This window comes from Carassius gibelio, chromosome B5 (assembly GCF_023724105.1).
Source record: "Carassius gibelio isolate Cgi1373 ecotype wild population from Czech Republic chromosome B5, carGib1.2-hapl.c, whole genome shotgun sequence".
Taxonomy (NCBI): domain Eukaryota; kingdom Metazoa; phylum Chordata; class Actinopteri; order Cypriniformes; family Cyprinidae; genus Carassius; species Carassius gibelio.
The window spans coordinates 19,984,113-20,000,069 of NC_068400.1; the positions used below are offsets into that span (position 1 = coordinate 19,984,113).

General features: G+C 35.3%; 1 protein-coding gene across 1 annotated transcript in view; it reads left to right on the plus strand.

Moving 5' to 3' along the window:
- The window catches only part of LOC127958034 (BDNF/NT-3 growth factors receptor-like), a 33,975-nt gene extending 22,924 nt beyond the window's left edge, over positions 1 to 11,051 (plus strand). The window contains exons 14-18 of the mRNA XM_052556814.1: positions 2,181 to 2,311; positions 2,439 to 2,611; positions 3,073 to 3,313; positions 6,020 to 6,178; positions 6,411 to 11,051. Coding sequence (XP_052412774.1) covers positions 2,181 to 2,311; positions 2,439 to 2,611; positions 3,073 to 3,313; positions 6,020 to 6,178; positions 6,411 to 6,596 — 890 coding nt within the window. The 3' untranslated portion in view covers positions 6,597 to 11,051. The remainder of the gene's footprint in view (positions 1 to 2,180; positions 2,312 to 2,438; positions 2,612 to 3,072; positions 3,314 to 6,019; positions 6,179 to 6,410) is intronic.
- The last annotated feature ends 4,906 nt before the right edge of the window (positions 11,052 to 15,957 follow it).

Below are 15,957 nucleotides of genomic sequence, written 5' to 3' on the forward strand. Positions count from 1 at the left end.
CGCACTCCATCCTCTGAAATAGATTCCAGCCTAGGTTGGCACTGGTCAGTTGTTATAGTAACCTCCCCTTCAGGATGGCTGACGTTCTGTAACTTAATCACTGCTGGAGTGTAGATGAATCTGCAAGTGTTCTTCATTTAAATTCATTTACATTTCAGGATCTGTAAATCGTGCACCTGTAAATCTTTCCAACAACTGATTGATCGTTATTGATGTTTGCAAGATAGTTGCTCATATGTTGGGTTAAGTCAACATAAAATCAATATTGACTCTATTTGTTTTCTTATTGCATGTTATTGATGTTATTATGGAATATTAATGATTAGTGATCTCTAACCTAATCTATAGGAATTTGTATATGTTTTTATTTGTTGTAGGGGTTTTATTAGCACAAAATGATTATACATTACCATGATTTAGAGAAAGTAATTCGGTGTAACAATATTTCATAATACACATTTCTTGTTAGGCATAGTTACAAAAATAATAATTAGATGACATTAAAATACTTCATTTAAGGATTAGATTTTAGCCTTAAAATACTAATTATCTGCAACTTTAAATCTTTACCCATTTTGCTACTATCCTCAAACTTGCAGGTTTTGCCCTTTCATCAGCAAGTTTTTTATATATATATATATATATATATATATATAATATGATCACTTATTCTTTTATATGTTAAAACAAGGACAGGTCAGAATACTTTTGTTGTTTAATTTTCATGTTTTGACAAAAATAATTTGAAACATTAAAGCAGATGCTTGAATTGAATATGCTTTATGTGAATATAAAATCACATTTGTAAAGATTTGTTACAGTCGCTAAAATGGGACGTCATATCTATATTAATATGGGCCATTGTACAGAATTAGTTCAACGTCAAAGTTGGAAACATCTTTAAAAAAAATAGTTTTTCCAAAACATTTGTATGTATGCAAATATAGAATATGCAAGATTATATTTTCTGAAAATTTTGGAATATTCGTCCTCTCTCCAATCTTGTCACTACCAGAACACAGTAATAATAATTTAATTAGAAGGGTTATATTGACCCTTATTATATTATGTATATTATGTAAGATTTTGCTTACATCACCATTGTGTGTTTATATATATATATATATATATATATATATATATATATCAATTCTGTATACTTTATTTTTGAGAAAACATCCCATGTTTTGGTGTGACTGCTTATTTTCGGTAGTGACAGACACAATTATGTTTTGGTTTCACAGACAGGGCTTAGACTAAATCAGGATTAGGCCATAGTTCAGTTCGAAAATTTTTATGAATGTACTTCGAAAAAAAAAAAAACAATACTGGTGTGCATCTTGAGATAAAACAAAGGTCCTGATATATTTTAAGATCAGTCAGTGCAAATTTCTTTCAGTTGAAACAGCTCAGACATACATTTTAGTCTAGCATTAGGCATAAGCCTTGTCTGTGAAACGGGGAATATGTATATGTGTGAGAGAGGGGGACACAGGGTTATTTCCTGGTCATAAATTTAGGGGTGTAATTAAAATCAGTCTTAGTCAATGTACGCTTGTTTTGTACGCTTGTTTTGGTAGTGACATGAAAATGCCGGACACAATTTTTTTTTTTTTAACATAATGTTTCATACTTTCATAAGGAAATATAAAATAAATATTTTAACTACTTTTTTAAAAATAATCAAAAACACACTTTTAAAATCAACAATGGAAAAAATGAAAAACAATATTTCAATATAATTTTCATAAGTTGAAGTTTATGTTGAAAGTATATATATATATATATATATATATATATATGTGTGTGTGTGTGTGTGTGTGTGTGTGTGTGTGTGTATTTATATATATACACACACAACTAAATTACTTACACTTTAACAAAGAAAAAAAAAGGAGGGAAAAAATCTAATTAAAAATGTTAATCAGTAATACTAAAATAACACTGGCCAATAAGTGCAGATTGCAATTTAAGGAATAGTTCACCCAAGAATGAAAATTTTGCCATAATTTACTCACCTTCATTTTTTGTTCCAGACTTCTATTTTTTTTATGTTCAATCAATCAATAGTTCACCTCAGCACCTCAGTACACCTAAGTGATCACTAAGTGACACCACTCAAATGATTTCAGAAATTGTGAGAAATCTAGTTTTAACTATGCGTGTTCCTTGTTTTGCAGTCGTACAACACATAAAACGTCACAACATTCTGCTGAAGAGGGAGCTAGGAGAAGGGGCTTTTGGGAAAGTGTTCTTAGCTGAATGCTACAACTTGTCTCCTGACCAAGAGAAGATTTTGGTGGCTGTCAAGGTATGACATATTTACACAACAAAACATTGATTCTGCACAAATTCTGCACAATTCAGGTTGTGGCTACGTAAAGAGGCTTTACTGTAGGTACTTGTGTAATAAAAGATCACACTTTCTAATATCACAGACTCTGAAGGAAGCCAGTGAAAGTGGACGAGCAGATTTCCACCGAGAGGCAGAGCTCCTGACCAACCTGCAGCATGAGCACATTGTCAAGTTTTATGGCGTGTGTGTAGAAAGCGACCCTCTCATTATGGTGTTTGAGTACATGAAACATGGAGACCTCAACAAGTTTCTCAGGTTTGCAGGAGAGTGTTTATCACACCCACCCACCCAACAATGATGTTACACCCCAAAATGAATGAAAACTGCTATCATTTGCCCTTCTGTTGTTCTAGACCAGTGTGACATTTTTCAAAATGTCTTCAAAATATCTTATTTTGTCTTCTGCAGAAGATGTTAAGAAGGAGTTAAACCGCACTCATGATCACCAAGGTGCCAGACAAACAAGAAAAAATAAATAAAAATAAATAAATAAACTGTCTGCACACTAAAATCCTTCTGCAGAAGAAACATATTTTATTGTAAAGCTTATTATAAAATGTAAAAAAAAAAAAAAAAAGCTTGCATGGATTATCTCAATACAGGACTTGTTCATTTGATCTGTAAAGTCTAAGCAAAACATGTCTGTATGCTCTCCACATTCTGACCTCCATTTTTATTCAGTCATGATCATGCTATTCTCATTTTCTCTCTTACAGGGCTCATGGCCCAGATGCAGTGCTGATGGCAGATGGACAGCAGAGTTTGCTGGTGGAGTTAACTCAGCCTCAGATGCTGCACATTGCTCAGCAGATAGCAGCAGGCATGGTATATCTGGCCTCACAGCATTTCGTGCACAGAGACCTGGCCACACGCAACTGCCTGGTGGGAGAGAACCTGCTTGTCAAGATAGGAGACTTTGGCATGTCTAGAGATGTGTACAGCACTGACTACTATAGGGTAAGTGTGAGTCGCCTTGGAAATCTCCATGTCACAGTGGTCCTTTTGGTCCAAGGAACCAAACATCTACTACAAACCTGAATGCATAACTGTATTATATATGATATTTTTTAAAGTACAGTAATCAAACAATTATATAACGTGTTTACAGCTTAGAATAAAAATTTAATACAGTAAATACTTCCTGTATAGGTACTGAAAGGCTTTTATTGCATTTGTTGTTTATCAATATGAATATTATCTATTCTATCTTAGTAAATGAAAATATATTACGTTTTTCTTCAGGTACCTCTTACAGGAAGAAAATCTGCTATTTGTGATTTGCATTACTTAAAAAAGAGCCAGCACTTCATTTCTGTGTGACAGAAAACAGAAGTGCAAAAAGAAAGACATGTTGTCTTATATAAATAATGTTGTAGTGTCATTCTGTTAAAATAAACATACGGCAGTTGCATTTGCTGCAACTGACTGCTAGCACAAAAAGATACACACTGCAGCTTTATGCATTCTGAATCAAATCAGAAAAGATTACAGATGTGTATGCTATATTTTCATTGGTTGTTCCAACAAACAACTGAAGGAAATCTAAGGGAAACAGAAAATAATCCACAGGGCCATGTCAGATTCTTGCTTGAACATTCCCACTCACAAATGTTAATGCAAACATGGGCATATTGAGCAACAAATGACAGAAGCTCATTGCAGTCAAAGTCAGGGCCGCTCAAACAGAGCACTGTTTTGAAAATGCCACAAACTACAGTGTTACACTCCTCACATTGTGCTTTCCAGCAGTTCAGCCAACTGTCACAGATTCTCTGGGAGCACTTGTTTAATCTAAGGTTAGTTCTGGCTTGGGTCATTTCCTGATCCCAGCCTCTCCTTTCTGTTTCCTGACTTTTTCATTCAGAAAGAAAGAAAGATCAGTTGAACCTCTGTTGAATCTAATTTCTGTGAATCTGAGAAATGTATATGAACACAATGGATGAACACAAAAAAGCTAAATGCAATGTCCTTAATGGATAATATAACTATATACTGTTGTTTTGTCTTTCATTATTATGGTTTATTATGACTAATGACTATATAACAGCTGATTAAATACTGTAAATATGAAAGTGCCTCAAAAACCAACAGTTCCTCACAGTGAGTTCATCCAGAAAAAGCCCGGACCATCTGACACTCAAGGGCTCTCCCAAACCTGCATCCTGCCAACACAGCCGGAAACACTCTGCTGTGTCAGCAGCCGTGTGTGTGTGTGTGTGTGTGTGAGAGAGAGAGCGAGAGCGAGAGAGAAAGATGAAGGAATATCAGCTCCCTCTGTTGTATAACAATAGAAAACACAGGATTTTTTCATTGCATGATCACTAGGAAGTTTTGCAACAATTAATGTATTGTGGCAAAAACACTATAGTGGTTATACCTACAGTTTTATGCTATAAAATACCCAATAAAGAAAGAATTATACCCAGAATTACAGAAAATTATACCCTTTTCAGTCTCGTTTACACTTCTCCACATTCAGTCCTGCTGCAAGAACCAATGGCATCTGACACTTGAGAGCTGAGATAGAGAGGAAGTTTAACAATGAATTCCTCATGTTCCTCGCAAAGCTATTCTATGGGTTCATAAGTCTTGGTATTTACAACACAAGAGGATTTACATTTGATCATTTCCATTTTTATTTTTTTATATATATATATATATATTGCGGTTGCACTTTATTTTACAGTATATTTATTGAGTAATGTGACTACTTAGGAAAAAGGACTGGTTCAAGAGTAGTAACCTAATTATTTCCCACTTATTGTAAATCCTCTAGTTAGTAAGTATACAGTATGTACAACTCTGTAGAAAATGTATTTGGAATAAGTTATGCTCACCAAGACTGCATTTATTTGATTAAAAATACAGTAAAACATTAATATTGAGAAATATTATAACAACTGTTTTCTATTTCAATATATTTTATAATTTCATTTATTCCTGTTATGGCAAAGCAGCATTTTCAGCAATCATTACTGTAGGTTTGAGTGTTACATTTGTCCTTCAGAAATCATTCTTATATGCTGAGTCCCAGTTTTTCTGCTTAATGTTTTTGTTAAAAAATGTGGATTGTTCAGGCCAATTCACACTTTACCAACAGACGTGTTCTTTGGGTTAAGCCAGATATGTGTGCGAGCCCTGTCTGTTGCTATTCATCAGTGCTTGGTTTTCACCAATTTTACATGTTGGAATCGGCATTTGTAGGGTCATGGAATTTAAAAAAAAGTGGCATACTGTCATCTGGACATTGGTTTATTTCTCTTGGTATGGTGTGGCTTAGCCTTTAGCTGAATAGGAAAAGTTCTACCAACATTCATTGTATAAATCAACCATTTGAAATGCTACAAGTGATATACAGTAGGAAAAAAATGCATCTTCATTTTTAAAAAATGTGTTAAATATTATATTTAACAATGTTATTAAATAATAATTTTAGTTTTTAAAAATTAATAATGAGTGTTAGAGAATGGGTACAAGAACACAATATAGGTAAAATAAAATAAAAAACTAAATCTCATACAGTATTAGCAGATTACAAGGTGCTGATATATTGTCCATCCCTAAAAATGATTTAGTTTACTTTGCTTATTACGGAGACACTAAAATTGAAACGATAGGAAATGGATTTAATAAATTCATGTGCATCTGTATCTCTAATTTCAGGTGGGTGGTCACACCATGCTGCCCATCCGCTGGATGCCCCCAGAGAGCATCATGTACAGGAGATTCACCACAGAGAGTGACGTGTGGAGTTTGGGTGTGGTCCTCTGGGAAATATTCACATATGGCAAGCAACCCTGGTACCAGCTTTCAAACAACGAGGTAAGACACATCACTCTTAAACAGTCATACCTAACATGTATTTCATAAGTAGGAATGGAAGTCCTCAAGAAATATATACCAGTTATTCATAGAGTGATTGGTTTGTCCCCAAAAGTACTCACTGTATCAACCCAGTACCTTGTAAAAATGAGTTTCTAGGCAGACTGATGCACTCTTAGTGGAGCCTGTGTTCAGTTGTAGTTCTGGACCCTGTTTCTGCTGCCTCCTGCAGGTGATCGAGTGTATCACACAGGGTCGGGTGTTGCAGAGACCTCGTACTTGCCCCAAAGAGGTGTATGACCTGATGCTGGGCTGCTGGCAGAGGGAGCCCTACATGAGACTCAACATCAGAGAAATCCACAACCTGCTCCAGAGCCTAGCCAAGGCCTCGCCTGTTTACTTGGACATTCTGGGCTGATCCGTTTGCCAGTATGGGTGTGTATATGTGTAAGAAAAGTGTGTGTGAATGTGTGGTATAAAAGGAGTTAAGGATGGTTTCGAGATGAGTGATTGAATATAGATGTGTGTGCTTCTCTGTGTGTGTGTGTTCATGCTTCAGCACTCTAACCACATAGACTAAAAGGCCTTAAAGTTCACTGTGTGCATTGCTTCAAGTTTTCCCACATGTGGACAGGTCCATCTATCGTGCATCAATATGTTTTCTAAAAACCATAAATAAATCTAAAAACAGAAACATCGGATTGTTGTAAATATGCATCAGAGACAATGCAGACCTTTTGTTTAACAACCTTTTTGAAAAAGGTCATTTGGTTTAGGAAAGTTTGTATTTGTTTTTCTCTTATCATTTTGTTTATCGAGATGGACAAAATTCGGACTTGATGAGGACCCAGTCATTAGCACAACGCCCTGGCGTCATTCTGGCAGACTTGCAGATCGCGATACTACTCATACCGCAAACTATCAAGTTACAATCATAACACATCGGATCTAATTGTAGACTTTTCTGTGCCAGTTTTTGATGTCTATAATGCTGAGGTGAAAGGCGTTTTTGGACATCTTGGTGCACCCCATCTCACTCAGCGCAAACTTCATAATAGAAGCACAGCGACAAAGAAGCCTTTTTTTCTTCGGAAGAGGCTTGAGGTTGTACAGAGTGTTTGGAGTAAGTACAGAAGCAAAGTCACCAGCACTGGCACTTAACTATTTTCTGAGACTTTGTTTGGCTCCCCGGCCATAGTTTTGATTCAAAGGGCACTTGTCTCTCTAACTGAGGTTTGAAGAACAATGGGAAGATGCTGTTCTTGTTTCAATGGTAACAGTCTTTTTTTTTTTACGTTAGGGTGCTTACACACTAGAAAACATTTTGACGGAACACTTGATGGATACAAATCTGCAAGATTTGTGTTTTTGAGGGTGTGGAAAAAGCCATTTATCCTAAATATTTCCCTGCCTTTGACCCTGGAGGCTGGAATAGGTTCCAGCATCCCTGCCACCTACATCGGACAAGCGGCTTTGGATTATGGGTGGATGGAAAGAGCCTGAGCTGTTTGAAATAAAATGGAAATAAAGCCAATTGGATTTCTGAAAGCACAATTGAACCCGCCTCCCTGGGATTCTCAGTAGTCAACAGATCCCTGCGTTATAGCCAAAGTACAAATTCCCTCCCCTTTTGGTCACATAACTGATCATCGAACTATTCTGATCATCCCACTATTCTCTTACATAAGAGTGAACTAGTGTTTAGGCACCCTTCATCATCATCATGTTGCAATCTTATGGACTGAAGATTTATTTCAGACCTGTTTCTGAGGAGTATATCCATAGATGTTGTTCATAACACAACAGACCTTCCTGATCAGCTGGAGTTGATTGCTCTCAGATTATTTATTATTATCTGTTTATGTATCAACTGCGAAATAACTGCTAAATAATATGTGTATGTGATAATCTATGATCGATTTGTTTTCTTTGTATTGTGGGCCATTTCAAAGCGATGGGCACTGTGAATTAAATGTTCATGTGAGAATGATTCGAGTCGGGCTGTCCCTGAGGTCATGACAGGAAGACCCTATGAAGGGACCGTCCAGATTCAACCGGTGTGTTTCAACTCCTCTTAAACAAGTTACCAGAGGAGGACTACAAAGGACTGAATGACAAATACAATTGTCATTACACTACAAAGTGCATTCAGACAGTATTCAGATCCCATTATTTTTGTCAAATTTTATGTTGTAGCCCTATGATAAAATGTATTTTTTTTCCCACTCTCCTTACACCACATAGCAAAAACAAATCTGTGAAAACTGCATATTTATTAAAAAAAAAAAAAAAAAAAAAAAAATATCTCAACAATTTAAGTATTCAGACCCTCAAAGGGATAATTCACCCCAAAATGAAAATGTTGTCATTAATCACTTACCCCCATGTCGTTCCAAACCCTTAAAAGCTTAGTTCGTCTTTGGAACACAATTTAAGATATTTTGGATGAAAACCGGGAGGCTTGTGACTGTCCCATTGACTGCCAAGTAAATTACACTGTCAAGCATCGTCAGAATAGTCCATCTGCCATCAGTGGTTCAACTGTAGAGTTATGAAGCAACAACATTAATTTTTGTGCGCAAAGAAAAAAACAACTTTATTCAACAAAACATAAGCTGCCTGTGCATATTCTCCAAAATGGCGCTATGCTGACATAGAGAGACACAGAGGGGACAAATTGTTGAATCATTTCATTATTTTTGTGTTATTCATATACAAAAAGTATTCTCTTCACTTCATAACATTATGGTTGAACCACTAATGGCAGATGGATTATTCTGACAATGATTTTCACACTTTTCTGTATTGAAAGAATCTTCTCTGTAGATCCTTTGAATCTGTCAGGTTGGATGAGAACCATTGGTGGAAAGAGATTTTTATATTTGGATACAAGCCTGAGCTCTAGCTTGATCCCTCATTGAACATTCATAGGGTCATTGCTAAACTACTGCATTATATGTGGTAAGGAGTTTAGATTAATGAGGTGAAAAATTTATTTTAGTATGAAGGTGAGGTCACAATTAAAATTCCGCAAATTTTCACAGGTGAAATCCAGTCTTTTTTACAAACATGAAGAAATTAAGGAGTCTGAATACTTTCTGAATCCACTGTAATCATTTCTATAGTGCTGTTTCTATAGTTACTCCAGGGCTACAGTATTCGACTTGTCCTCCTCTGCCAATGTAAATGTTTTTCATCAATTCTGATCGATGGGGCTCCTCGTGGACCCCAGCAAAGCAACACATTTTGCACCGACTGACTGATTCTTTGGAGTGTGAAGTACCAGAGATGTGTTGCTTTGAGAGCGTTTGTATATATGCAATTAGACTGTAAATACACGAGCAGGATCAATCATTCTGTGTACACTGATGTCAAATTCTTTCCAAACAGTACACTGGCAGGACCTACTTTTAACAGCCGACTTTACATGAGACATCATGAGTTGTCAAACAATGTTTAATCGAGTCAACTGTTGGTCATTATGGTCATGATCTTTTTGAGCAGTGACTTATGACCTTTTAGAGCTTTGCACTTTCTTTATAGATATACTGCTCATATTTTTGTAGTTTTCACCCTACAATTGTAAGCACTGCAAAAAAAAAAAAAAAAAAAAAAGGAAAAAGATACTAACAAGTTTTCTTGTTGTTGCAGACTGACTATATGAAGACTTTGTTGAACAAATTACTTTTTCTTTTTTTGCTATACAGATTTCTGTGTTCTAATAGCCAGCCTGTACTTTATAATCCATTCTGTACAGTTCTAATATATGTCTATATAATAGTATGTTCTCTCTATATATTCTGTTTCAAACAGGCATCATGTCAAATGTGTGACATTGTAAAAGGAAAAAAATACATGTCTAATGGGTCTCCGGCAATATGTGTGTAAACTGTTTATTTTGCGTGACAGTGTAAAAAAGTTTTTTTTTTCTTTTCTCATGTGGTTGTCATAATAAAAGTATGATTTGATTTTATATATATGAAGAGTTCAGATGCAAAAGCCTCTAAATGCCATCTGAAATTTTCATCTAAAATTAGGATTTTTATCAAGTTTCTATACTTATGTTCAGTTATTTCACTTTAATAGCCTGGAAAAGGACCTGCACATTGCCACTAAAGTAAAATGACTCAACCTATGCATTAGGAGCTTAATAAAAATCCTAATTTTAGATGAAAATTTCAGATGGCATTTAGAGGCTTTTGCATCTGAACTCTTCATATATATATATATATATATATATATGTGTGTGTGTGTGTGTGTGTGTGTGTGTGTAATTAATCAACTAACCTTTTACCCTGTGTAGTAAACAATTTGATATTATCGATGCTTACCGTTTCCTTTTTTACACGTCCAGGGGGAAAGAGCCAATAGAACCCCTATCCTCATTTTATTTCTGGAAAGCTCTAAACATTTTATACGGATGAAGAACTGTGACTGCATACTGGAACACTGTTTATGCATTATTTTGTAAGCCAGGATTTTATGCTCTGTCGGGTGAATCTCAATTACACTGTCCCGGTCAGTCCAAAAGAGAAACAATACATGAAAACATAAGCCCATTTAAGATCAATTAAGCTCTTCGTTTTTTTTTCTTATGTCGGGATAAAATATATCCTGCACATTTCTTTGTTAAATGCACCAATTTAGGCAACTGGAATTAAACGTTTCTATTTTTTTTTTTTGGATCACTGGTTGTGAGTGAATGTGTGTGTGTGTGTGTGTGTGTGTGAGCGTGTGCTCCCGGCAGACTCAATCTCTCATGGCTTTTGGTGTCAGTACTCTTATGCTTGTGCATCCTGTGAGAAGCTTCTCTGCAATCAGTGGAAATTTTCCTTGTAATACTGTGCATTTAATAAAACTGGTATGTCTTTCTAGATTGTGTATAATGTTGCAAATTTTATTCATAACTAACAACTATGCAGATAGAAATATTAAGAGAGAAATAGACACATGCACAACCACACAAACATGTGTATATATCTTTCTTTATATCTATATAAACATGCACGCACACACACACACACACACACATATACATATATATATATATATATATATATATATATATATATATATATATATATATAAAACCAGTCTGGTTTCAGAAGTGGACATTCAACAGAGGCTCTGTTATTGAAGCCCTAAGAATGGCAAGAGCAGATTCGATACTTATCTTGCTTGACCTGACCTCTGCTTTTGACACGGTTAAGATCCTCCAGTCAAACCTGGCTAAGGGCATCTCAGGAAACACATTCTAGTGGTTTTTGAGTCTTACCTCTCAGATAGATCCTTCAAGGTAGCTTGGAGAGGTGAGGTGTCCAAGTCACAAAATCTAACTACTGGGGTGCCTCTGGGCTCAGTTCTTGGACCACTTCTTTTCTCTGTCTACATGGCATCATTAGGTTCTGTCATTCAGAAACATGGCTTTTCATACCACTGCTATGCTGATGGCACTCAACTCTACCTCTCATTCCATCCTGATCATCCAATGATTGCTACTTGCACCTCAGCATGTCTAACAGACATTTCTTTCTGGATGAAGAGCCATCACTTTCAACTCAACCTTGCCAAGACAGAACTGCTTGTGATTCCAGCAAACCCATCGTTTCATCACAATTTCACCATCAAGTTAGGCACATCAACTATAACTCCTTCAAAAACAGCCAGAAACCTTTGAGTTATGATTGATGATCAGCTGATTTTCTCAGACCACATTGCTAAAACTATCCTATCCTGCAGATTTGCTTTATTTAACATCAAGAAGATCAGGCCCTTTATTTCCGAACATGCTGCACAACTCCTTATTCAAGCTCTTGTTCTGTCCACGCTGGACTATTGCAGTGCTATCTTGGCAGGTCTTCCAGCCAATTCCATTCAAACCTTTTCAATTAATTCAGAACGCGGCAGCAAGATTAATTTTTAATTAGCCGAAAAGAATACACATCACACCTCTGTTTATCAATTTGCACTGGCTACCAATAGCTGCTCGAATAAAATTCAAGGCGTTGTTTGCCTAAAAAACTACCACTGGGTCTGCATCCTTTTACGTACATTCATTACTTCAGATTCATGTGCCCTCTAGAAGCTTGTGTTCTGCAAGTGAATGGTGCATTATTGTGCCTTCCCAAAGAGGAACAAAATCATACATTAAATGTTCCCTCCTGGTGAAATGACCTGCCCAACTCAATCTGAGCATCTTCAAGAATCGGCTAAAAAAACACCTCTTCCATCTTTATTTGACCCTCCAACTCGAGCACTTTCTATTCTAATTCTATTCTTAAAATGATATTAATTTACTGATTTTTTTCTAAAAAAAAAAAAAAAAAAAAAAAAAGCTATAAAGAAAGATACATCAATATACACACATGTTGGTGTGGTTGTGCATGAGTGCCTATTTCTCTCTCTTTATATTTTGTGTAATTGTTAGTATTTAAAATAGTTATTTATTCCCGTAATGGCAAGGCTGAATTTTCAGCAGCCATTACTGCGGTCTTCAGTGTCATATGATTGTGCAGAAATCTTTACTGTCATTTATGGTTAAAAAAAAATATATATATATATTTTTTTTTTGTTGGTATATTTAACAAAAATATTAATGTTTTCATAGCTAGAAAATACAATTGTGCATAAAATTATGCATAATTCATGTCACAACAATGTAGCAAAATAAACTAGTTTACTATGTACTACAATAACACTTATTTTTCTCCATTCTATTTTTATGAAAGTGAAGAAAAAATTGTTTTGAAATATTATGTGCTTGCTCACAAAGGGTTATTTTGGTAGAAAGGCCACTTCATGTATGGCATGTAAAGAATCCCACTGCTAATATTTAGGTCTTACAATAGCCAGTGAAGTGAAGGGCCAGCTGCTCCAAACCACTGGAACAGTTCACATAGACAATCTGTAGTAGGTGCCACAATTTTTTTATTTTACTTTTTGGTGCCCATGCCTTGCAGGTAAATGGTGAAAATGGCATCAGGTATCTTGAGGCTTGAGGTCTAAAGTATTAGCTGTTTTTGTGATATTGCCTGTGATGGACACAGTATTATTTTTCTTCTTTTAAAGCAGCAGTTTATAAATCCAAAAATGTACTCAACCACAGGCCATCCAGGATGTAAATGATGTAGATTTTGAGAACTCCAGCATTACATCACTTGCTCACCAATGAATCCTCTGTAGTGAATAAGTGCCGTCATCACAATAATTCACAAGTAATCACATGATTACAGACCATCAATTAATGTCTTGTGAAGCAAAAAGCTACATGTTTGTAATAACTTCTGGCCAAAATGCCAGTCCATAATAATGCTTCCTCCAGTGAAAAAGTCCATGCCCTGTTTGGTCTGCATCAATTGCTTAAGAACACATTAATTTTTATTTGAATTATCCCTCAGTGGGTTATTTAACAATGTATTATGTATTTAGAAAGGCCTTTGTCTTTCAAATATATTAAAATGCACAAATTCACATTATATCTTATTAACAGATTCCCAAACTTTTTGTCAGCCAAATCGCTTTCATGCCAGTTTGGGAAAACTTGAAGTAATTTTTATAGTTTTATAGTATGAAAATGATGTGCAGTTAATTAACACTACAAATTCCAATAAGTGCACTTAAATACCCAGATGATGCACTTATATAAAAAAAAAAAAGAAGAAGAAAGAAACACTTCTGCAAACGCACTGCAACACCCAATGGTGTAACACCATTTTGTCTGGGCAAGCATCAAGTATCTAGTTATTTTTTATTCTATTTATGGCACAGACTCAAAAAGGTATGTGTGTAGAAAAACTTTTGTATGAATGGAAAGTAATGCAAGTTTCTAAATAGGTCGATGTGACTAGTATTCAGACCACAGTCACAGAGAGTAAGAGGATGGGGTTTGGTTTTCATCAAAAGCTGTGTGACATTTTTATTGTAGTATTCTAAATTTACATTAAAAAAAGAAAGTCTGCCCATGTCCTAGATCCATTATGAAAGTTAACGCACAAATTCCATATACATCTCATTGTATTTTACAGAGGATAAGAGTATAGGCATGGAGGTGGCATGATCAATCACAAAGCTTAAAAGAACCAAAAGATATTAAAAAAACAAAACAACCCTGAATAAATAGAAGGTGCTGTCTATTAGCAGAGAGTATGTAAGCCACTCTTTTTTCAATCTTGCACCCTCCTTTTACCAATGAAGAGAGAGGGGTGCCAAGCGTAATAAAGCAGATGTGAGGAGTAGAGTAGAGTGAGATGACAATGGAGAGCCTAACTTGTCTGTACAACTGCATAAGTTAGAGAGTACATCTGGTGGTTACACAGACACTAAGACATCGACGTCTAGTTAAAATGGTATAAAGCAGGTTATCTTTTATTGATACCTGCATATTCTTTTTCTCATAGGCAGCAAGACATTTTTAAGGTGTTAATTTGCCTCGGCCATTTAGGGCAGACCATTTGTAAATCCAATAGAGCGCATCAGTGAGGTTTTGAAAGAAAAAATCCCATTTAATTACTCCATAGAGAAACCAGTTTTTAACGTGAAAACATCTGAAAAAGATGAGCTAAGTTTCAATGTCATTAAAAAATAAATTAAAAATGAAAAAAAAAAATAAAAAATTACTGTGAGGAACTACACTACCCATAATTCTGAAGAGAGCTCAACCAATCAGAGACTTTGCTGCTATAATGGAAACAAAACTCGCAGCAAGAGTTCAGTAACGACTACCCACTCCCATTCAGCAACGCGATATTACAAACAATTAAATGCTTGTTCACAGCAAAAATAATATTTGTTGGCACTATTTGGTGCGATAAAATGTTTAATTTTAAATCAAGTTGTTAATGTGTCCGTTCAGACCAACATGAACCTTCGTACATCATCAATGCGACAATTTATTTATGTTTTACAGAAAGGTGTTCTATTCCTTTTCCATTGCACTGCGAAACCAATAAGATTTTCACATGTGAAAACATGTCCAGAACCACTACTATTACAGTTCGAATTAACATTTTTATTTAGCCTGTCCAACATTTAGATGTATTGGTCTAAACAGACAAATTCTTATGTAAAATTGCATATTTGTGACAAATTCTTGGAAAACAGTATTTAAATCTGCTCAAATCTTCAAAGTACGTTAAATTACAGTAGTCAACATTTGAAGTGGATCAAAACCTTTCATTAAAGTTTTCCTAAAACCTTAAAGCATTCTTAAGACAACTTTATTGGGCTTTTTTGATCCACTTCAAATGTTTCAATATACAAATACACAGGTTTTATATTTTTATAAGAACAAATAAGTCAGTAATTGTAGTTTAATCCTTCCAAGGTATGCAACCTTGTACCTATATGTTTTTCAAACCTTTTTATTTTGAAATTAAAATTAAAATTGCATATGGTACATCGTGATTTATCTTGAAACTGGTCAGTTTAGTTTTTGCCTTATGGAGAAAAAAAATGAATGGGAAACCTCTGTCGCTGATAAGTGTGCGGTCACTGTTGTGCTCTACAGCGTCACAGATGAGGAGGGGAAGATTGGAGCCGAGGGACATAAGTATTTAGCAGTTTTTCTTGCGAAGCTACTGCAGGTTTCAATTTTGCTGTTGATTTCCATATTAAACAAAAAGAAAAGTAAAATCCTAAACTGGTAGATATTTCACCCATTTCAAATGGGCTCCGTTCAAGTAACCCTGGGAAAAAAGTTAAAGAAAGCTTTGGGATATTTTGCCTTTTTAATGACAAGGTCATTAAAAGTCATGCACGCTGCAAATAACCTCATGCAGTAG